Source organism: Bubalus bubalis, chromosome 20 (genome assembly GCF_019923935.1).
Source record: "Bubalus bubalis isolate 160015118507 breed Murrah chromosome 20, NDDB_SH_1, whole genome shotgun sequence".
Classification (NCBI taxonomy): Eukaryota; Metazoa; Chordata; class Mammalia; order Artiodactyla; family Bovidae; genus Bubalus; species Bubalus bubalis.
In genome coordinates, this window is record NC_059176.1 from 41,417,425 (window position 1) to 41,442,678 (window position 25,254).

The 25,254-nt window shown below is 46.1% G+C and overlaps 1 protein-coding gene across 1 annotated transcript; it reads right to left on the bottom strand.

The window, feature by feature from the left end:
* Positions 1 to 395: 395 nt before the first annotated feature.
* Positions 396 to 19,966, bottom strand: TARS3 (threonyl-tRNA synthetase 3; the record flags this gene model as incomplete). Its single annotated transcript, XM_045163700.1, is given in 8 exon segments — positions 396 to 474; positions 4,696 to 4,760; positions 6,914 to 7,031; positions 8,223 to 8,344; positions 9,862 to 9,985; positions 16,663 to 16,859; positions 18,297 to 18,356; positions 19,495 to 19,966. Coding segments are annotated over 8 exon segments (1,068 nt in total), but the record flags the coding sequence as incomplete, so codon positions are not given.
* Between the last annotated feature and the right edge of the window lie 5,288 nt (positions 19,967 to 25,254).

Below are 25,254 nucleotides of genomic sequence, written 5' to 3' on the forward strand. Positions count from 1 at the left end.
CCTCTTGCTCCCACAGCGTGTTTTCGGCATCATATCACTCCATCTCTGTTTTCCCTCCTTTTCCTACATTATATTATTCTCATGGCAGATAAACACTCTTGTTCACATTAGAACAACTCAAGAAAACACGAGTATGCAGAATATTTTTACAGATAAAAACGAAATGTACTGTGAAACTTACAGTAAGGTTAAATGACAGAAAATCAAAGGCTACATAAAATGTTCTAATTATCAATCCTAAAACACTGTATTATTTTTAGAAGCCTATACAAAAGCCAAATACACATGTGGTGTTTGAAAGTGGCACAGTGCTCATATTATACAAGATATTATTGAACTACTATGTTATCTAGTTCACTTAAAGTTTACTATATCAGAAAAAAATAAATCCTTACCTTGAAAATTTTTATGACCTTAATATTTCCAGTGTGTCTTATGTGAGGCCCTTTACAAAGTTCAACTAGTGGACCGCACCTGTGGTGAAATATTTAAAACATGTCCAGACACAGTTACAGCTTTGGGGACTATTGGTTGGAAACCATGTTCTATGTTCTGGGGCAATGCTTAATTCAGGAACAACTTAGTGTGAATCCATCTTTAATTTAGGGTGCAGGAAAGAGGCGAGTCACCCAGTCTTAGATCCCAATCTTCCCCCTTCAGGTCGCATACAGAAGCCACAGAATCTTTGGGAAAAAACTTTGCAGACAGACACACATCCTGAGGCTCTTAAAGGGCTTCCCAGGTCACTCAGCGGTAGAGAACCTGCCTGCCAATGCAGGAGATGCAAGAGACATGGGTTCAATCCCTGGATTAGGAAGATCCACTGGAGGAGAACATGGCAACCCATTCCAGTATTCTTACCTGGGAAATTCCATAAACAGAGGTGACTGGAGGGCTTTAGTATATAGAGTCGCAAACAGTTGGACACACACAAGGCTCTTAAAAATCTTCACTGTTGGAAAATCAAAAATCCACTTTGCCACTCTACACTAATTTTCAAAACCAAAATTACATGAAAGATATAAAAAATACATCCACTTGATAATTTAAGTCAAAAATAAACTTCACCAGACGCACAGAATGCACAACACCAAGCTTGAAACCTATGTAAATGCTGGATTCGGGTGACAGAGACATGGCAGTGTAGATGGACTATATAACTCATGTCACACTCTGGATGGAGGGGGCGCATCTTGACCATGGGGAAGCCACATGCACACAGGGGCAGGGGTGTACGGGAACTCGCTGTCCATCCTTTAAATTCTGCAGCAAACCTAAAACTGCTCCAAAAAATAAACTATATTAAATAAATATATAAATTCAAGGGTTTTCTTTGCTTGTTTTCAGGCCCTCTGGTTTTATAACAAAATGCCTACTTGTATTTTGGTTTATTACATGATGCAAAAGTTTAGATCAGAGATGAAACCACTATAAAGCATTTGCCTGCACTTGTAATGAACAAGGGGTCATAAAACCCTAACGTAAGACCAGAAACTATAAAACTCCTAGAGGAGAACATAGGCAAAACACTCTCCGACATACATCACAGCAGGATCCTCTATGACCCACCTCCCAGAATATTGGAAATAAAAGCAAAAATAAACAAATGGGACCGAATTAAACTTAAAAGCTTCTGCACAACAAAGGAAATTATTAGCAAGGTGAAAAGACAGCCTTCAGAATGGGAGAAAATAATAGCAAATGAAGCAACTGACAAACAACTAATCTCAAAAATATACAAGCAACTCCTACACCTCAATTCCAGAAAAATAAATGACCCAATCAAAAAATGGGCCAAAGAACTAAACAGACATTTCTCCAAAGAAGACATACAGATGGCTAACAAACACATGAAAAGATGCTCAACATCACTCATTATCAGAGAAATGCAAATCAAAACCACTATGAGGTACCATTTCACACCAGTCAGAATGGCTGCGATCCAAAAGTCTACAAGCAATAAATGCTGGAGAGGGTGTGGAGAAAAGGGAACCCTCTTCCACTGCTGGTGGGAATGCAAACTAGTACAGCCACTATGGAGAACAGTGTGGAGATTCCTTAAAAAACTGGAAATAGAACTGCCTTATGATCCAGCAATCCCACTGCTGGGCATACACACCGAGGAAACCAGAAGGGAAAGAGACACGTGTACCCCAATGTTCATCGCAGCACTGTTTATAATAGCCAGGACATGGAAGCAACCTAGATGTCCATCAGCAGATGAATGGATAAGAAAGCTGTGGTACATATACACAATGGAGTATTACTCAGCCATTAAAAAGAATTCATTTGAATCAGTTCTAATGAGATGGATGAAACTGGAGCCTATTATACAGAGTGAAGTAAGCCAGAAAGAAAAACACCAATACAGTATACTAACGCATATATATGGAATTTAGAAAGATGGTAACAATAACCCTGTATACGAGACACCAAAAGAGACACTGATGTATAGAACAGTCTTATGGACTCTGTTGGAGAGGGAGAGAGTGGGAAGATTTGGGAGAATGGCATTGAAACATGTATACTATCATGTATGAAACGAGTCGCCAGTCCAGGTCCGATGCACGATACTGGATGCTTGGGGCTGGTGCACTGGGACGACCCAGAGGGATGGTATGGGGAGGGAGGAGGGAGGAGGGTTCAGGATGGGGAACACATGTATACCTGTGGCGGATTCATTTTGATATTTGGCAAAACCAATACAATATTGTAAAGTTTAAAAATAAAATAAAATTAAAAAAAAACAAACAAAGAACCCTACCAAGAGTAGACTCTTCTCCATGTACAGAAACATGAACAGAGTTAAGAAAGCAACAATGCAGGTCAGAGAAAAGGTGACTTAACGTCAACCAATTCAAGAGATTTTTAGTAAAGAAAGAACTATTCCAACCAATTTTAAATATTTTTAAAGTTTACTAGTTAAAAAGTTAAAAATTATAATGAACACATAAAGGGTCTAGATTATTCAAAGTAGAATGAAGTTTTAATCATGAAAACACCATTGCTTTGAATGACTGGGATTTATGTACTGTTCTCTGCCCAAAAAGGAGATTGTAAGTTAATGCTAAAGAGAAATGGAAAAAAATGCCTGATTAGTAAGAAAGACTTAAATAAGCCCATCTTTAAATACCCCATAGGGAAAAAAGTCATTTATGTTCAAAAAATTAGACACAAGCCATTCCAATTGATAAAATAAGTGTTAATGCTGACCTAAGAAATGTTTAAAAAAAAAACACAAAAAGGGAGTCTCCAGGTGGTGCAGTGGATAAGAATCCACCTGCCAGTGCAGAAGACATGGGTTCAAGCCCTGGTCCGGGAAGATTCCACATGCTGCAGAGCAACTAAGCCCGTGTGCCACTACTACTGAAATCTGGGTGCTCTAGGGCCTGCAACAAAGAGTAGCCCCCACTCTCCACAACTAGACAAAGCCCTCGCACAACAATGACAACCCAGCACAGCCATAAATAAATAAAACTATATTTAAAAACCACAGAAGATCAAGTATTAAAAGTCAGAAATTTAAAACTCACCATATCTTGTCAATTTCCTCATTTGTTTTTAAACTCTGAAATGGTATGCTAACATTTATTTGTATTACAGGTAATAAATAATAAAATCTTATCAGGTCACTGGAGAGTGGTAAAAACAAGCATGGTATCCACCTGCAGCATAAAGTGGCCACGTGTTCACATGACTCTTCAGGAAACGCACTGTGCACAGCTGTGCATGAAGGGGGTGTGACTTTACTCACAGTACAGCTAAGTCACAGAACCACAGCACTTGAGTGTGGAAAGGAAGTGCCCTATGCAGGACATCTGTGGTCATATTTATTACAGGGACAAGTCTTCTCTGATGGGACTGAGAAGGTCACAGGCAGCCAAAGAAGGGGACACCAGGAGTGCAGACAAGCGGTACCCATAAGGCAGTTGAACAAGTGGACAATAAGTGGGGCTGGGAGCCTGACGTATAGCAGAACTAAGGGTTTGGGTTTGGGCTCCCATGGTCATTGCTATCCACCACTTCTATTCTGCCTTACTGATGCATAGAGGGTGATGCTCTTGGCCCCCAAATAGTGGACAGTGTGGTGAGAGGCAGAGAATCATACCTGAGGAGATGGCCCACTACAGCTCCACTGCCCTCCAATATGAACATGGGAGGATGAACAGAATTCCTTTCCTGAACAGCCCCCCAAAAACATGAGGCCCTGAGAACATGGTCTCACTTGCAAGGAGAAAAGCACTCTACAGCTAACATCCCAAAAACAGAACATGGGTTTGTTATTGTTTAGTTGCTAAGTTGTGTCTGACTCTTTGTGACCCCATAGACTTGTAGCCTACCAGGCTCCTCTGCCCATGGAATTCTCCAGGCAAGAATACTGGAGTGGGTTGCCATTTCCTCCTCCAGGGCATCTTTCCAAAGCAGGATAAAACCCATGTCTCCTGCTTTGGGAAGAGGGTTCTTTATCCCTGAGCCACCAGGGAATCCTGTGGCTTTTTAGTTCCATCCTGATAAATACAAATGAGAAAATCATTACCTCCCTTTGTGGTGACATTTCAGAGTCCCTACACAAAGGAGTACTCTGTCAACCATGCAAACTTATAATCAGGCCTCCCACTCAAAGACAAACTTGCTTCTGCTAACGCCTTCAGATGCATCACTGAGCAGAGTTTACAATTCACACACACACGTTACCTGTAAACTGTGGTCGTTGGCGTGGCCACCTTCTCCTTCAGGATGCGGCATTTAAATTTATTGTACTACAAAGAAAAACACAGCCAAATAGTATCGCATAAAACGTTTAAGTGGGAAAAGATGTTCCCTTTTCCCAACAAACACTGAATGGGCGTCTGCTATGTTCCAGGTGCTGAGACCCTGGGGACACATGGAGCTCAGCACCTGGTTCTGTGTCGTCCAGGATGGGTGCCCAGAGCCTGTGTGGGCCCTGAGCATGTGACATGCAACTGATCTGAACTGAGGGGCACCACCAGGCCAAAACACACTGGATTCCAGAAGCACAATGTGAAAAAAAAGAATATAAAATCACTTTTTATGTTGGTTACATGTTGAAGTAATATTTTTTGATTTGTTGGGTTAAATAAAATGTTATAAAGATAAATTTCACCTTTTACTTTTAAAATGTGGCTACCAGAAAATTTCAGATGACATACATGGCTCAGATTTGGGAATGGCATTATTAGACTGGACTGTTCTAGAAGATTTCAGCTTTAACTACACGAAATAAATAAAATTCTGAAGACACAGCTACATTATGAATCTGAACAAAAAATTAAAACAAAGTCTATGGTAAATGATATTATTACATTAAAAAACTTAGCAGACACTTTTCTACTTTCATCATTATTACTGTTGTGCCAGATACTTTGTATTAAATAACTACTTAAAGGAGGTAATTGTTAGGATAAAAAAATAGATTTATATGATTTAACTGTTGTGTACTTACACGTTAAAATCAAGTCATTTTTCTTCACAAAGTTTTGATGGAGTTTAGTTCTCAACCCAAAGAATGCGAGAAAATAATTGCAAATCACATATCTAATATGAGATTGATATCCAGAATATATCAAGAACTCCTACAGCTCAACACCAAAAAACAAACAACCCAATTCAAAAGTGGGCAGAGGATTGAACAGACATTTCTCCAAAGAAGATCTACAAATGGCAACAGGCATGTGGAAAGATGTTCTCACCAGCCATTAGAGAAATACAAATAAAGACCAGAATAGGGTACCTCCTCACACCCACTGGAACAGTTATTTTATTTTTTTGAAGGGAAAGGGAAGGAAAGGGAGAGAAAGAAAAAGTCAAATTGGCAAGAATACAGAGAAGCTGGAACGCTCACGCTGGTAGGAATGTAAAACAGTACAACCACTGTGGCAAACAGCATGGCAGTTGCTCAAAAAATTAAACATAAGATTTCCATATAATTCAGCAACTCCACTTCCAGGTATACACTGAAGAACTGAAAGTGGGGACCTGAACAGATACGAGTACACCCATGTAGTAACATTTTTCTTAGTAGTCAAGAGATGTCCATTGGCAAAGAGTGAATAAATAAAAGGTAGTCCATCCATACAGTGAAATGAATATTATTCAGCCTCAAAGAGGAAGGCGATTCTGACACATGCTATGACATGGATGAACCTTGAGCAAACAACACTGAGACAGGCCACTCAGAAGGACAATTACTGTGTGATTCCACCTGATGAGGCCCTAGAGCAGTCACTCTCAAGGAGACAGAAGGGGTGGGAAAAGGGGATTCGGCGTAACTGCTGGGAGGTGCAGAGCTCTGGAGATGGGCGCTGACAGTGGCTGCACAAGTGTGCGAGTACTTACCACCACAGAACTGTCCACTTAGAACGGGATTCAGATGGTAATTTTTACATTTTGGATAGTTTACCACACACAGAAAAAAAGCAGCTGCAACTTTTACCAAATCCAAATCTACTTAATTCAAGCCCACAAAACTAACAATATTGCACACTCTCAAATTATGTTTTCTTTGATATTTATGATTTTAAAAATAAAACTTAGAAGATATTTAAGTAAATTAGTTTGAACAATAAAAAGAGAAAGTTGAAGTTTTACACAGGTTACCCCAGGCTAGAATCTATTTGAAAAATTAGCAGAAAACCCCAAAGAAAAGGGGAAAAGCCAGAATTTTATATGGTATTATTAACATTGTTGATATTCAATAGCTGGAGTACTAACAAAACTCAAGATTAATCAGATTTATAAAACACACAAATTAACACTATTCTCCCAGCCCTTCATCTACTTCTATCTGCATTACAAATTTGAACCAAGCGTTAGGACCAATGTGGTGAGCAGGGACTGACCATTTGTTTAAAGCAGTGGTGTGCTATCACTGCTCAAGTCCCCCCGTAATCACCTTGAATAGGTCTAGGAGGACCTTCGTGCTGACTTCCAGTCTCTCAAATGGCTGCTGCTCTTTGATGATGGCCTGGCACATGCTCTCCAGCACCGGCAGCTCTGCGCTGGACATGGCCCTGCAGGGAAGAAGCGACAGTCGCCAGAAGCGACAGACCGCTGGGACAGAACCTGTGACCTGAGACCCTAATCATCAGCAGATCAATTTTCTCCCCAGAGGAACATGGTGCTCTATGGTCCAGGACTTCAGACACTCAACATGTTCCCCCTAACCCCCAATTCCTTCCCTCCTCCACCATCTGTGCTCAGGTTCCTCCAGTCTCGTGAGCCGCACCCCCCCACCGCCAGGCCCAGAGCTGCCCCACAGAGGCCTGGGATGCTCTGGGACAGCTCCTACCATCCTCCATCCCACCCTACTTCCAGGTCACTGAGCTCTTGGCTGAGTGCCCACCTGCTTGTCCCACAGCTCTGTCACCTCCCGCAGCAAACTGTGGTGCATCTGTTTCTGTCTGTCTCCCCCAACTGGATGGCTGAGCCCATGAGGACAGGCTGATCTCCACTGGGGAGCCAGCAGCCCAAGCCCAGCACATAGGCATCTACACATTCTAAGATGACTCTGATGGGGAGGGGTGCTCACAGGGGATGAGCTGGCTGGGCTAGGAGCTACAGAGCACTGGGTGCTCAGGCAGTGTGGAGGTAACAGCTGGAGGTAGAATGAACCACAGGCAACCAGGCTACAGATGCCAGGGGTCTATGCTAAGGCAGGAGGAGCGAGAAGGGGGGTCGGGGAGAACTACTGAAGGGACAAAATGGGCAGAACTGGATGGAGTGACAGGGTGGGGGATGAGGGCCAGGGTGGGGTAGGGAGGACCCTTGGGTTTCAGTTTGACGGCTGAGAAGGTTTCCATATAGAGTCGTGACAGGTAAGGAGGGCTGAGGTGGGGCCTGTGGCTTGGGAGTTCATGCACAGACATAGGGAATGTGAAACCTCCAGAGACTGGCCCTTCTGGCACTAGCCACAGGATGTGTGGCTGGGGGGACACGTTGCCCTTGACCATCACAACGAGGTCTACCTGCTCTCCGGGGATTAACCTGACCACTCTGGTCCGAATCAGTAGTCTGCCCTAACGAGCCTCAGGTTAGATAAATAGTGCGTCATGTCTTTTTTGAGGAAAGAAAGAAAACCACTTGAGAAGTTACCCTCAAATCTACACTCATAGAAAATAGTAATTTTCACAAATGGTTAGCCCATCTGTAATCATGTCCTGTTATCAGATACAATGCACTGACAAGTAGGCTCTCAGGGTTACCTGTCTTCCAGGTACACATCGTAGTGAAAGCTGCTGTCGCCGGGTGGGCTGCAGCACAGGAGGCCCCCATAGTGGAGCTCCAGGGCTTCCCCGAGTACGTGGGCACTGGAGTGCCAGTATACCTGCGGTGGGACAGAGGCCAGGCCACAGCTGCATCATGGGAAGCCAGCAGGTGGATGCAGGGACGAGTGAGCATGTGGGTACAGCACTAGGTGACAGACCCCAGGACACAGGCAGTGTCGTCTCTGCAGCCTGCTGAGACCCACCTGTTTCTGAGCCCTCCTTGGAGCCCACTGTGTCCCCACCCCACCCCACCCCACCCCTGCCCCACCGGCCAGCTGTGTGCTCCTCCTGCAGCTTTACTCTGAGCAGCGCTGACCCCGGCTCCTAAACCATTTCCTTCTGGGCCTCAACCATGAGTAGAAGAGAGCTGGACCATGAAGCAGCCGCCCAGAGCTGGTTCAGGCCCAATGTAGAGGGCCGCCTGTGAGTGTGAGCACTGGCTCCCTTCCTCCTCCTCCTCTGGCCAGCCTTTCTGAGTCAGACATGCAGCCACAGTGGCTGTTCCTGACATCGCTCACATTAACAAGATTTTACGTCTACACAGCAGTCTTCACATGCTAAACAGCACATGGCTGTGGAAGTTTGAAAGAGGACTCAGGAAGGCAGAGGAGTCTCTTGGAAGGAAAAGTTACTGAATCATCTGGGCTCTGCACACTATTAACATGGTACCTTTGTGACAATGTCACTGGGTCTCACCTAGATAATGTACACCAGGGCTAGGGCTGGAGCCTGGAAGGTAACTCTCATTTTCACGAGCAACCACAACTATTCTGGAAGCCCTACAGCATGACACCAAGTGCCAGGGGTGGACTGATCAGGCACTCTAGGAAGATTTCCCGTGATAATATGATAAATGCTTTATCTTTCATGGTGTCACTGAACACAGGGGGAGAGAACGTCAAGGAGGCTGACCCCTCTGTGGAACATTAAGTTTGGTGGTCCCCTGTCCCCACTACCCATATTCCTGACAGACTGAAGGCACTTAGCAGCCCACTGTTAAAGAATGTGTCTGCAGGTCAACCAAGAGCCCACCTGTGTGGGAAACTGCTCAGGTCTCAGCAGGATTCTGACCTCAGGAAAAGGTTAAAACCACCTGCCAGGCCAGCCACCACAGCTGCTCCGGACTGGCTCCTACTTGACCGTCTCCAGAGGCTGACACACCTGAAAGCATCTAGCTGTTTGATTTGCTTACTATCCCTTCCACCTGTCATGAACTCTGCCGCCCACAGGATGGGCACATGCACCCAGCACCTTGGACGCTGGTCAGCTGACCGAGGAAATCAACACAGGTTTACAAGTTCCAGGGTGGCATCTGGTATGAAGCTAGGTGACAGTTGTTAGTCCTTAAGTGAGAAAAACTAACACACATATGCAAGCTATGTATTTCATTACTTATTTTGTTTATGCTCTTTATGAATCACTTTTAAATACGGTGTCATGAATGTTAGATTTATTAAACACCAAACTTAGAAGATCACAAAACCCACTGTTCTACCCTTTAGTGTGTGTCTTTGTACAAGGTGTATCTGACAACATAAACACCCAAAGTGTGGTCGGCTGGTTTTCAGACACTTACGGCCCGGGCCTCCTCATCCTCGAAGGTGAGGAGCTCCACAGTGGCGTCCCCTTCCAGCGGGCGGTCCAGGTCCCACAGCTCCCCATTCACTTTGGCCACCACGGTGGTTTCCGCTAGCTCCTGACTAGGGAAAGGACAGTCATGTGGAGTTAACCCATAACAGACTAAAGCTAGTCCTTAAAACAAAACATGAAATTAATTTCCAGGGTTTGTTTCTTTCTTAAGTGGAAAGTACAAATGTAAACTAATAGGATAATTTTTTTAAATTTTTGTGATGTTTAAGTACAAAAGGAATATGATTTGTTCACTGTAAAAATTCAGAAAACAGAATGCACAGAAACAAAATCACATACATCTTACCACCCAGAGATAAGTACTCACAACATTTATACATCAATATAGAAACTTTCAAAGTATTACTCTGCTTATGCTATCTGATAACCTATTTTTTAAACTTTGGCTTCCCTGGTAGCTCAGCTGGTAAAGAATCCACCTGCAATGCGGGAGACCTGGGTTCAATCCGTGGGTTAGAAAGATCCCCTGGAGAAGGGAAAGGCTACCCACTCCAGTATTCTGGCCTGGAGAGTTCCATGGACTGTACAGAACTGTTCCATGGACTGTTCCATGGACTGCGACCCACGGGGTTGCAAGAGAGTTGGACATGACTGAGTGACTTGCATTCACTTTTTAAACATAACAGTAAACCATGACATTTTCTCCAACAGCAGACAGACTTGTAAAACATGCTACCTGACAGCTGTAGTAGAACTAAGATTTGCCTAATGCACCCACTATTTCTGGGCATTTCAGTTATAATTTGAGGGTTTTGCTTTTCTTGTTTTATTCTGGCAGTGACAAACAATGCTGCAGTGAATATTCTTGAATATTCATTGAATATTAAATATATCTTAGTTCCTGACTATTTTCTCAGGAAAATTCTAGAAGTAAACCTGGGATTTGAACTTTTAACAGCTTAACTGGACTACATTGCCAAATTTTCCTACCTGGAGAGGGCCCAAGAATACCTTTCTCTGTGATCTCAGGGAGTACAAAATTATGTCTTCTTGGCAATGTAATGTTTTCATTTGTATTTCTGTGAGTGCCCTGAACCGGGGCACACCCCTGTGGTTAAGAGCACACACTCTGGGGTCAGGCCAACCTCAGGTTGAACCCTAAACAATTTACTCAGTTTTTCTAAGCCTTGCTTTCCTTATCAGTAAAACGGGAATTACAGGACCTTCTTCATATATTTATTCTGAGGATAAAATAAGGTGTGGGCTTCCCAGGAGGCTCAGTGGTAAAGACTGCCTGCAATGCAGGAGATGGCAGGAGACGGGGTTCGATACCTGGATCGGAAAGATCCCCTGGAGAAAGAAATGGCAACCCACTCCAGTATTGTTGCCTGGAGAATTCCATGGACAGAGGGGCCCCGGCGGACTAGAGTTCACAGGGTCGCAAAGATTCAGACTCAACTGAGCAACTAAACAACAACAAAAACAAGGTGTACTCATAATCAGAACTTAATAGATGTTCAGTATTACTGTCAAAGGAGTAGAATCTCATTTTCCTCTCTGCTGGCCGGGCCAGGCAGCTCAGGGCCCCTCCAGTCCATCATTTCCATCCTCTACAGTCAGCGTCTGGCTCGCCCTGCAGCAGGAGGGGGCTATGTGGCTAAGGTGGAGGAGATGGGCAGAAACACTGCCACATCTCTGCCTTTAGACTATGCAGGGCAGCAATCCACCCTCTCCCAGCCCTCTGTGGATGGAACACAAGTGAGCTACAACCTTTGGACCACACAGGCAAGGCAACACTGTACCCGACCACCCAGTAGCCACACGGAAGGACTTCAGGTCCCCAAATGAGGGTATGGAGAAGCACTGCCTCCCAGCCTGGACCCTGCACCCCCCGACTGCTCTGAGAGATGCTGACCACATTTAAGCCGCGGAGTTTTCTGTGGCCTCCACTGCAGCAGTTTAGCCTGTGTCTTAACTAACACAGAAACAAGGACCTGGAAGTAACAAGACAAATTATATGGCACTGACTTAGCAGATGGGCAGCGGTTACAAGGAGAGATACTAAGATGTGCAGAGCTAACAACTCTTGTTACAGCGAAATAAAGTATCTCGTAAGACTTGCAGGCAAAAGATCTGCTCACAACGCCTGTAGCACATGAGCAAACAGGTAATGAAAATGCAGAACGTTGGGATATGCCAGGGAACTCCTGTGACTTATAGCAAAAAACTACAGAGGATGAGATGGTTGGATGGCATCATCAACTCAATGGACATAAGTTTGAGTAAAACTCTGGGAGATAAGTAAGGACAGGGAAGTCTGGCGTGCTGCAGTCCATGGGGACACAAAGAGTGGGATACAACTGAGTGACTAAACAACAAGGACAACCAGACCAAGAGGGCTTCCCAGGTGGCACTAATGGTAAAGAACCCGCCTGCCAATGCTTAAGAGATGTGAGCTTGATCCCTGGGTCAGAAAGATCCCCTGAAGGAGGGTATGGCAACCCACTCCAGTATTCATGCCTGGAGAATCCCATGGACAGAGGAGCCTGGTGGGCCACAGTCCATGGCGTTACAAAGAGTCAGACATGACTGAAGCAAATGAGCATGCACACACCAGACCAAGGGATGCTCAGGTGAGACCTGTTCTGCTTGCAGCAGAGGTGGCAAGGGGACAGGTAGTGACAGCCCTTCTCCGAGTCCACGCAGGGACAGACAAGATGGGCCCATCCAACTGCACAGGTCAGAGTAAGGGAGCCACTCTCCCCCGGCCTACGGTATGTCTAATCTTGGTCCATTAAATGGAGGAAGAGACAAACGAGTCAAGTACAAAGCCAAGGAACAAAAGGGTGAGAAGTCCCGGTCTAGGAGAACTCTTTAGGAAGATTACTCTCATGTGAGACTGATTAGAAGCTTCTGGTGAAAGGCCTACTTCAGTTAACTGCTTGAGGGAACTGTTTTGCAGAACAAACCATCAGCCCCACTCAAAGACACCCGTGACTGACCCTCAGAGGAGCCCGGAGACCCCCACCTCCAGCTTCACCATGTACACCAGGGGAGCGGCACCAAATACGCAGCCTCAATACCCAGTGGCTGTCCGCACTTGAGACGTGGCAGGTGAGGGCAAAGGATGATGATGGACCTTCCAAACTGCAAAACCAGGCCCAAGAGAGGACAATGGGCAACCAAGCTACTCCCAGAGAACAAAGGGTGGCCAGACAGGCCAACCCAAGCCAACAGGACCCGAGGGCTCCTGAACACTGCCTCAGTGCCAGCCACACTGCTCCTGTCTGTCCCAAATGACCGAGACTGCATTGATCCCTCACTGTAACCCACTGTCTGTTCATTTGCTTGCTGCCAGCTGATGGGTGGAGGGGGGAAGGCGGTTGTGTGGTTCACCTAAACTCAGTCCCGGGCTTTCTGCTGCTGCTGGGGGTGCCTGGAGTTGACTCACAGGGGAGAGAGGAGGGACGGTGGGGTATGAGACAGGGGGCTACTCACAGGGGTGTGGACATCAAGGGACACGGCTGGGAGACACTGTCCCTGATGCCAAGAGCCTTCTCTCCCGTGACAAGAGTACCTGGACTGGAAATGCGTTAGGTCAGTAGGAGCTGTGTCTCCATTCTCCCACAGCTCAGCAGGGCCTGTGACTTTGTATGAACTCACAGCCCCTAGGGGATTAAAGTGTGCCACTCTGGGGTCTTGGACTCAAAGCACCCTCATTCTTCAGCTGCTCCTCCCCTGGCCTGTGAGCTGGTCCATGGGTGACACCCAGCCTGTACCCCAGACACAGACAAACCCCACCTAAGAGACGGCTGAGTGACAAGATGGTGAAGGGGGGACCAGGGTCCATAGATAACGGCCTGGACCAGAGATACCCACCAGGAGGCCTCCGCCACACTGTAAGGGGAGAATGTGGCATATGTCTTATCTAAGCTGCGGTCTCTGAGGGGCTTCTTCCGGCAGCAGTTTAGTCAGGAGCTCCAAGGGCACTGGGAGCACAGGTGACTGACTGATTCCCGAGGGGCCCGGAGCACTGCTCTTCTATCAAGCTCCCAGGTGACACCAGTGCTGCTGGTGTGGGGACCACAAGCCAAGAGCTACTCATCACTGAGCTATCAAGTGTCCTTTGCCCGTTTTTTTCTGTGGGGGTGTTTTCTGAGGATAATTGGCTATGTATAGGATGACTGGGTCAGGACTGGGGTTCAAACATTTAAGAAAGACACAGCACCTCCGCGTCCCCCCCTCTAGCAGGGCCACTCCCCTCAAACTCTATCAATATTAACTGTTAGTAATAAACCTTTGATAGACCAATAGATATTATAATACACAATTAATTTGCATTCCTAAGACTATTTTTTTCTTCTGAAGTTTTCATCTTTTTCCTATTAATGTGAAAAACTATGTAAGGAGCAATCATTTGTTTTATATGGTGCATTTTTCTCACGTCTGTCATTTCCCTTTCTGTGGTGTCATTCTTATGCACAGCTATTTCTCCAAAGTGATTTCAAATCTTCCCATCCTTGCCTGAATGATCTGGACCTTATGCACTGCACTTCGGAAGGCCTACTACGCTCCTTCAGAGCAGGAAGAATCATCTATGCAATCTACTCTCACAAAACCAAGGCAACAAGCAGAATAACTTAATAAAACTATTATTTTTAACTTTATTTTTGTATCCAGCCACCTCACTGCACCTTTACCAAGAGTTTTTCAGTTACTTCTCTAAGTCACATTTTTAGAGTTTCCTCCTTGTTTAATTGTCCTAACTGCCTGAGTTGAATTCTCAGTCATTTCACTTTTTTCTTATTTGATAATAAAAGCCTTCAAGAAATACAAATCTGTTTCTGATCACCACTTCAGATTTATTCCACAGATGCTGAAATGTATTCTCCTATAATAAGTATTTTCCGAGACTTCCTTGGTGGTCCAGTGGTTAAGACTCTGAGCTCCCAGTGCAGAGGGTTTGATCCCTGGTCGGGAAGCTAGATCCCACATGCTGCAACTGAGAGTTTGTTTCCCACCAAGACACGTCACAGTCAAATAAATAAATAGTTTTTTAAAAAGAAGTATTTTCTAAGAATATTCCTTTCTATTCCTAAGAATACTTGTTTTTATTTCCCTTCACCTGAGTATCTTGAAGTTTTTAATTTCCTAGTTTTGTTTTGTCTTGTTGCCATTTAATGTTTACTGAGTTCACAATGGATTTCATTTTGTTCAAAGAATGCTAATTGTATGTTTCTGCATCTCATTCTGAGGAGCCGAAAGCATAACCACACGTCCCAAGAAAGAAGGCACCGTGTGGGCCACAGCACAGAGACCAGGGAGTAGCCATGAAGCCCACCTTAAATGTTACCATTCAGACCATGTCACCTTAACTTTGGCCTATTTGATCAAGAACTGAGACAGGTATATTAAAGCCTGCTACTCTTGAGTTCTTATAATTTTGCATTTCTGGTGTGATGCTACATTATATAACCCATAAAGGGGTGTAAAAAGTTGGGGATTACACTGTTCTTCTATTTTAAAAATAAGCCCCGGTCTGCCACTCAGTGACTGTATCCCTGAGTTCTGCCACCTGAAGGTAATATCATGACCTCTGCTTTCTTCTTATCAGGTATGTCTGATGTGGCTAGGCCCATCCTTTAGCTCTGGACAATTTTACTTTGTAGACAACTCCTGCAACCCCTCTGTCATCAAACTCTAGGGTGGTTTTAACCTGGTGCCTGTGGAAATGAATGTCACTGACAGTGCAACGGAGAACACGGCCTAGGATGAAATGACCTTGTTTCCCGAGCTTGGACCGTCTCTTCAGTGCAGGGCAGCTCAGACTTCAATCCACTAACATGCATATGACTCTCCACGAAGAGACAGAAGTTTACTTTTGCCTCAAAGCCCATTTTCCCCATACGTCTATCCATCTCTCCTGGAAAGCACAGGAACAGATGGGAGGGCCCTCGAGGGTATATGATGTAATAGGATAAAAAAACACAATTCTTAACCACAGCTTTCAAAGGAATTTGAGGATTTGAATTGTTGAAAAGTTTGCTTTTTAAATAATAAGTTTATTTACATGGCAGTTCTAAGCTACAGCTTCCACAGAATTTTATTTAATGCCAGGAATTAACATTAGTCAGAACAATGTAACTTCACTGAAGTGTCTAAATTCTAGGAAGATCAAAGCACCTATTCTAGGGCTGATCATAGGTCTAACACATACATCTTCAATTTATAATTAGTAAGCCTTCTTCGTACATTTCTAGAGAGGTTTTAATTTTCAGAGTATCTTCCATATACATTATTTCATTTAATATTTACAACCTTATAAGGTAAATGATGAAAGTATTATCATTTCCACTTAAGGTATAAGAAAACAGGCTTGGACAGCTGGAGGGATCTGCCCACACTGGTCCAAAGACTCACCCATGGTTATCTACTGGCAGAAGAATGGCTTGGAGTCAAGTCTGACAAAAGACCTGTAAAATCTCACGGAAGTATCTTGATGATAAACCAAGTCAATATCATGTCATCTGTCAAGGATTATAGGCACTTTTCTCTACTACCTATTTTTATTAGAACTCTAAAAGTTGGACACTTTAAAGAGGTAGAGACTGTATTCTGATATTAAATTACTTATTAAATGGCCTCTTTAGAAGCCAAGAGGGAATAAATAAACTGATTACATTTAATTTATTCAACTAAGAAAAAAATACTTCAGCAGCCCCAAGAACACACTCCCACCAAACTCTGGCGCAGCACTTAACACTATCTGCTCCACACTACAGTTTACCTAATCTCGGCAGCCACCTGGTAAGGCGTTGTTTTCCAAGCTTCCCCTTTCACTGTTCTCCCATCAGCCACTCTTACTGTGATCACATTGCTTGAATCTCCCTTCTTTTCATAAATGGCAAGTAAGAGCTGATGATCTTTCTTCAGTATTTCAAAAAACTTCAATCTTTCCTTCATAAAATTTGGTGGATTCTTCACCTGAAAGCCATCAGAATACAGAATATTGTAAGGTTAACACACACAGCCCACTTTTTTTCTAACTGCTCAGCTCTAAATAAGCCCCACCCTCCTCAGTAGGCCCAGGGCATCCCCCTGCACCAGCCCCTGCTGCTGCTGCTGCTGCTAAGTCGCTTCAGTCGTGTCCGACTCTGTGCGACCCCAGAGATGGCAGCGCAGCAGGCTCCCCCGTCCCTGGGATTCTCCAGGCAAGAACACTGGAGTGGGTTGCCATTTCCTTCTCCAATGCATGAAAGTGAAAAGTGAAAGCGAAGTTGCTCAGTCGCATCCGACTCCCAGCGACCCCATGGACTGCAGCCCACCAGGCTCCTCCGTCCATGGGACTCTCCAGGCAAGAGTACTGGAGTGGGGTGCCATTGCCTTTTCCTAGGCTCTGCTTTAACTTCCACCCTCTAGAGACTCCTCTCTACAGGGCTGACCCCCTCCCAACTAAGTTCCTGTGTGCTCCTGTCTGACTCTGTGACTCCATGGCCTGCAGCCCACCAGGCTCCTCTACCCCTGGGATTCTCTGGGCAAGAATACTGGATTTCCTTTTCCAGGGGATCTTCCCAATCCAAGGATTGAAGCTGAGGCTCCTGCATTGGCAGGCAGGTTCTTTACCACTGAGCCACCAGGGAAACCCAGGTCTCACCAAGCCATGCAAAGCCCTCCTCTTCCAACTGCTATACCCACTGGCATCGCCCTTCTCTGCACACTTAGCAAGCGTGTGCACAGAGCCACACAACTCAGCCCTTAACTGATACACTATCTGACTTTGTTCTCTAGTTATTTCTCCTATTTGTCTTAACTCCTCAACCCCAGGGATCTCTGTGAGGCCAAGTACTCCTCCTCTGCTGCTACCAAATGTTGATGTGCTTTATCAGTTCTCTCCAGTTGCTGTAATGACTTATATTAAAAAAGCAACAAAGCCAGTTTCCTTAACACAAAAGAAAAGCTCTGCTGTCTCAACTTACACTAAGCAGTGCTTTATGGCTGTGTGGCTGTCTCATCCCTAAGCTAAGATGGCTTTTTTTTTTTTAATCTTTATTTTTGGCTGTGCTGTGTCTTTTTTGCTGCACAGGCTTTTCTCTAGTTTTGGTGAGTGGGGGCTACTCTCTATTAGAGGTGCATGGGATTCTCATTACAGTGGCTTCTCTTGTTGTGGAGCATGGGCTGTAGGTGTGCAGGCTCAATAGTTGTGGCTCCCAGGCTCTAGAGCTACAGTTCATGGAGTCACAAAGAGCTGGACACGACTGAGCACAAATACACACACACACACACCCCTGGGCAATTAACTATTAAGCATATTTAAATTACAGGTTATTTCCATATATAATATTATTTTTATATTTATTATTTATATGTATTATTATTATATACACAATAAAATTACCTATTATTTCCACAGCAATGACTTACCTCATTGTCAGGGTCGATCTCCTTTTTAACGTCCTCTTCTGGGCTTTGACTAGGAGGAGGCTGACAAACGGAAATAATAAACAACTCATACCAATGACCACAAAGAGCAACAGGTTTGAAGCCTAAGGAACAGGGACAGGGCAGGCAGCAGGCATCCCATATGAGAGGCTCTCCTGACCACCACCTTCAACCCTCAACAGTTAAGTGGTTTTCTGGGGTTCGGTCCTTCCTGTCTGTGCACTTTCATACATTCTTGCTAAGTGTACTTAGTGTATTTTGCTCTTTAATGATTCTCCCCACCCCAAATCTTAAACAATGTCCCTGGAAGTCGGTTGCAGAGCTGTCACCAGCGACTTTAAATGCACTGTTTCAGGAAGGTGTTACCCAGGACCACCACAGTCCCCTGGCAAACAAGCGAGGAGCATCCACAGTCTGAGCCACAGCAAGAACTTAAAATACCCTACATCACTGGAAGGTAAGTGAATCAAAACAATAACATGCATGCGTGCTCAGTCGCTCAGTCATGTCTGACTCTTTGCGACCCCAAGGACTGCAGCACGCCAAGCTTCCCTGTCCTTCACCATCTCCAGGAGCTCACTCAATCTTATGTCCATTGAGTCGATGATGTCATCCAATCATCTCACCCTCTGTCGCCCCCTTCTCCTCATGCCCTCAATCTTTCAGAACACTATTAAGTGACAAGGTTAAACACGCAAATCTCAAAACAGACCTCCCCCCATCCCCGCCCCGGAAACAAAGCAAGGACCAAACACCCCAAGCCACCTGTCGTCAACAGGTCAGACAAGCCATTCATCAGAACGAAGGGAAGGGTTTCTATAGGGAGCTGCTGGTCTTCCGCTCAAGCAAAAACACTGAGTTTTAAACAGCGCAGCATTTTTTTCAAAGAAAGGAGAACCCTATTTCTGCCACTGAAGAAAATGAGTAGCGGACAATTTAGAAAAGCTGAGGCTTCACTGCCTTAGGTCAGCCTGGCAGTCGCTGCAAACGCAGCGGCCCTGGGGTGTCTGGCCTGCGGTGGGCTCCGGGCCCGAGCGGGTCGTGGGGGGAACGGGGAGGAGGTCCGGTCTCAGCACGTTCCTGCCGCCCCTCGGTCCTCAGCGCATCCGCACCTGCCGCCCCGCCAACCACCGGCCAGCGGCGCACCGCCCCGCCCGGCAGACAGCCGCCTCCTCCGTACCTGCGCGCCTGCGGCCGCGCGCCCCGCCTCTGCCCGCGCCGCGCTCTCCAGCCGAGCTTGGTGGCTCAGCTCCTCCGCAAGGCACAGCCGCAGACGGTACAGGCGGTGGCGCAGCTCGCGGTTCTCTGCCCGCAGCTGCGCCACCTCGCGCGTGAGGCACGGCCCCTCGGCCTGGCAGCGGTCCGGCGCGTTCAGCTGCTCGTCCCTCAGACGGTGGACCTCCGCCCACAGCCAGCGGATGTCCTCCTCCTGCCGCGCCAGACGCGACGCCACCGCCTCAACCGCAAGGGCCTCGGCCGCCATGGCGGCAACCTTGCCTCCCACACACACAGACGCCACGCGTGGACAGCCGGCAGCGAAGGGGCGCACTGCGGGGGCGGGGCACGGCTGGCGGTATATAAATGGAGGGGGCGGGGCGCCAGGGCAGGGTGAGGCTTGTTGTACACTGCAGAGGCGGGGCGATAGAAGCTGACGGGGAGGCAGATACTGGGCGGGGCTATAGGAACTGTAGGGGCGGGGCGATGTGGAAGGGTGGGGCCGGCCGTGCTGCGCAGGGGCGGGGCGATAGTAGCTGAAGGGGGCGGAGATATGGGGCGGGGCCATGTGGAAAGGTGGGGCCGGCTGTGCACAGCCGGGGTGGGAGGATAGGCGATGGAGAGGCGGTGCCATAGGACCTGTAGGGGGCGGGGCGAAGAGAAGAGGCGGAGCGAAAGGTACTGTAAGGAAGGCGGGGCAATGGGAGGGGTGGGGCCGGTTGTACACTGCAGGGCGGGGCTATGAAACGAGGGGCGGGGCGGTGGAGAGGGGCCGGGGGCCAGGAGCCAGGGAGGGGCGGGGCAGGTGGACCCAGGTTGGGCACTCTTTGGGGCTGGAGAGCACCAGGTACAGGCAGACTGGCCTGTACAGCGGTGTTGGCTCTGAACAGGTACAAAGTACCTTCAGAGCTACCAGTATGTTCAGTTCAGTTCAGTCACTTAGTCGTGTCCGACTCTTTGCAACCCCATGGACTTCAGCACACTAGTATGTTGCCAAAATGCAAATTGTTCAAAACCTTGGGAACATCTCCCTTCCCAGAACGGTTCTTGGCTTTCCCCTCTCAGATGCTGGCAGTCACCATTCTTTTAACTTGCCCCCACTAAAAAGTGGCCATTGAGAACTGACCTTTGGCCTCATGCCAAGGCAGGCCAAGTGCAGGGGCCAAGGCACCAGGGCACTCAGATCGCTACAAAGATTTACATCTGATGGTACAAAATTGCTAGCGCCTTGAGGATAGGGCTAATGCCACATAGGTCTTTGTGTCCCTCATAACCATGAGTACACACCCTCCCATAGAAGCAACACAAATTGATTTTTATTAACATTCTTACGGCTTGGGACGTGGCAAACCTAGTTCTAAGGTCTTTACACAAGTATAAACTCCTTTAATAGATACTCATATTGAGAGACACAGCCGTTTATAGGTGGAGAAACTGAAGCAAAGAGAGGTTACATGATTAAGAGTGGAGGGAGGAATGAGCAGGTGGAGCACAGAGGATGTTAGGGCGATGAAGCTCCATCTGATCCTGTAATGACGGACACATGTTATTATGCACTTTCCAAACCCACAGGATCTGAAACACCAAGAGTGAACTATGCGCGCTCTGGGTGATAATTACATGTCAATGTAGAGTCATCCTTGTAACCAAAGTACCCCTCTGGTGGGGGATGTTGATAATGGGCGAGGGGGAGGCTGTGGGGGGGGCAGCGGGTACATGGGGATGCTCTCTACTTTCTGTTCAACTTTGCTGTGAACCTAGAACTGCTCTAAAAAATAAGATCTGTTAAGACAGGGGTCCCCGTGGCCTGTTAGGAACCAGGCTGCACAGTAGGTAAGCGTTAGGGTTAAGGCCAGGGTATGTTTGAAATGGGGCTTCCCTGATGATTCAGCAGTAAAGAATCCGCCCACAATGTGGGAGCCACAGGAAAAATAGGATCAATCCCTGGATCAGGGAAGATCCCCTTGTGGAGGGCATGGCAACACACTCTAGTATTCTTGCCTGTAGAATCTCATGGACAGAGGAGCCTGGCAGGCTACAGTCCATGGGGTCACAAAGAGTCGGATATGACTGAAGCGACTTAGCAGGCAACACGCATGTTTGAGACAGCTTCAAATCTTCATACATTCTGGATTAAAGTCAAGGCAGAATATCCTGAGATTACCACAAAAGTACTGAAAAGCCCACTTTCATTTCCAATATCCCATCTTTGTGAAGCACAGTTTTCTGCAGTGACAGCAACCAACATGAGATTCCAGAGTAGACTGGACATAAGCAACACACTCAGGGTGTCACTGTCTCCCATCACCCCTAGATGGGACCCTCCAGTTGCAGGAAACAAGCTCAGGGCTCTCATTGATTCCACACTATGGTGAGTGGTACAATTATTTCATTCTATATCACAATGTAATAATAATAGAAACAAAGTGCACAATAAATGTGATGCACCTGAATCATCCAAAAACCAGCCCCACTCTCTGTTCAGTGGAAAAATTGTCTTCCATGAAACCGGTGAAAGTCGTTCAGTCATATCCAACTCTTTGCAACCCCATGGGCTGTAGCCCCCCAGGCTCCTCTGACCATGGGATTCTCCAGGCAAGAATACTGGAATGAGTTGCCTTTCCTTTCTCCAGGGAATCTTCCCGACCCAGGGATTGAACCCGGGTCACCTGCATTGCATGCAGATTCTTTACCATCTGAGCCACCAGGGTAGCCCTATGAAACCTGTTCCTGGTGCCAAAAAGATTGGGGACTGCTGTGTGAAGGAAAAGAAATAGCCTGAGAGAGTACCAAATACCACAAGATGGCACTGGTTCCCTTAGAAGTTTCAGGATGGGGCACATGACCTTCGCTGCTGGTAGAAAGTAGTCAGATTCTATGTCATCTGGTCCGGTTCTAACGACACTCAAAATGCTTTACAGTCGTCACAATTCAGCCCCAGCTTTGTACTTTCAATAAATGTTTTAAAATATGGAGTTTACTGTTACTCAGGCAGGGTGAGGCCAACAGATCAGGAGACCCCTGCCATTGAAAAGATGGTCTGTCACCTACAGTTCCCAAGAGGAGAGGGTGCTCTGTTCCAGGCAGGGCCACGTGGGGAATCATGGGGTCCCTCAGGAGACTGGAGGAGCAGGAAGCAGATGTGGATAAGAGCCTTTATGTGGTTTCTGCAGGGAGGAATGGGTGAGGTGGGGTAAGCAGGGTTACGATGGGCTAGTTTGAATACATTCAGCAGCCTGTGGGGCAGATGGTCTGTCCCTAGTTTTCTGGCCCTGCAGTGATTGAGGCAGGTGGAGTGTGGCCCCAGGTGTCAGGATCTCAGGTGTGTGGGGGTGTAGCTTCTAGATTGATAACTTGCCTATAAAAGGCATGCTTGCAGGCAAGCCCTCTTCTGTCTTTAGGACCTGGCCAGCCCTCAGGGAGAAGGAGTCAGCAAGGCCCAAGATAGCAAAACATCAGGAAAACATGGTTAACATAAACGAGTATAATGACACAGAATTATGTTCTCAAGGTCACACATGAGGTCAGAAGCAAAGCCAGGAAATCTTTTCTGTGACACTACCACCAGACAACCGCAAGGGTGTTTGGATTTATGAAAAGTAACTCTTCCACACAGATATTGTAGAATAATATCTATTTGCTTCTATAAACAGAACTGGCAGGGATATGAGAGAACAGCAGAACTTTTTATCAATTTCCTAACCAGAAAAAGAAGTTTTAGAAGATCAGGCTTCTTTAAATCTTTTCTTTTCACGTGGAAATGATCTGCTTTGTTAAAAAAAAATGTATTGGAGTATAGTTGATTTACAATGTTGTATTAGTTTCAGGTGTACAGCAAAGCGATTCAGTTATGCATATACATGCATCCACTCTTTTTCAGACTCTTTTCCTGTACAGGTTATTACAGAGTATTGTTATTACAGAGTATTGAGTAGAGTTCCCTGTGCTATGAGTAGGTTCTTCTTGGGTGAATGATCTTAGAGTGACTTTTAGAGAAAAGATGGGTGATGTGAGCAGGAGAAGGGCCCTGAGGCCATACTTCGTTTCATGGGCAAAGGAAGAGGGACAGGCCAGAGAAGAACAGGTCCCCTTCAGACACAACCAGGGAGCATCCTGAGGTCACTAGGGCCTGGGGGCCCCAGCAGGTGGAGTAATCATATTATACGATCCTCAATGAGGCATGGCTTGTGGCCGTGCACTCTCCCAACCCGGCAATAATCCCTTCTAATCTGATCCATTAATTGAACACCAGGGCTGGATCAGAGGGGAGGGATAATCTATGAGACCGGATCATTTAACCAAGTCATCACACAGAAGTGTCCCAATTTCTTTTTTTTTTTTCTTTTCAACTTTTTATTTTGCATTGGATTATACTAGATTAACAATGTTTTGATAGCTTCAGGTGAATGGAGAAGGGAATCAGCTATACATACAATGTATTCAGTTCAGTTCAGTTCAGTTGCTCAGTTGTGTCTGACTCTGCGACTCCATGAACTGCAGCATGCCAGACCTCCCTGTCCATCACCAACTCCCGGAGTCCACCCAAACCCATGTCCATTGAGTCGGTGATGCCATCTAATCATCTCATCCTCTGTCGTCCCCTTCTCCTCCTGCCCTCAATCCCTCCCAGCATCAGGGTTCTTTCCAATGAGTCAGCTCTTCGCATCAGGTGGCCAAAGTATTGGAGTTTCAGCTTCAACATCAGTCCTTCCAATGAACACCCAGGACTGATCTCCTTCAGAATGGACTGGTTGGATCTCCTTGCAGTCCAAGGCACTCTCAAGAGTCTTCTCCAACACCACAGTTCAAAAGCATCAATTCTTTGGTGCTCAGCTTTCTTTATAGTCCAACTCTCACACCCATACATGACTACTGGAAAAACCATAGCCTTGACTAGACAGACCTTTGTTGGCAAAGTAATGTCTCTGCTTTTTAATATGCTGTCTAGGTTGATCATAACTTTTCTTCCAAGGAGTAAGCGTCTTTTAGTTTCATGGCTGCAGTCAACATCTGCAGTGATTTTGGAGCCCAGAAAAATAAAGTCAACCACTGTTTCCACTGTTTCCCCATCTATTTCCCATGAAGTGATGGGACCAGATGCCATGATCTTAGTTTTCTGAATGTTGAACTTTAAGCCAACTTTTTCACTCTCCTCTTTCACTTTTATTAAGAGGCTCTTTAGTTCTTCTTCACTTTCTGCCATAAGGGTGGTGTCATCTGCATATCTGAGGTTACTGATATTTCTCCCAGCAATCTTGATTCCAGCTTGTGCCTCCTCCAGCCCAGGGTTTCTCATGATGTACTCTGCATATAAGTTAAATAAGCAGGGTGACAATATACAGCCTTGACGTACTGCTTTTCCTATTTGGAACCAGTCTGTTGTTCCAGTTATAACTGTTGCTTCCTGACCTGCATACAGGTTTCTCAAGAGGCAGGTCAGGTGGTCTGGTATTCCCACCTCTTTCAGAATTTTCCACAGTTTATTGTGATCCACATAGTCAAAGGCTTTGGCATAGTCAATAAAGCATAAATAGATGTTTTTCTGGAACTCCCTTGCTTTTTCAATGATCCAGTGGATGTTGGCAATTTGATCTCTGGTTCCTCTGTCTTTTATAAAACCAGCTTGAACATCTGGAAGTTCACGGTTCATGTATTGCTGAAGCCTGGCTTGGAGAATTTTAAGCATCACTTTATTAGTGTGTGAGATGAGTGCAACTGTGTGGTA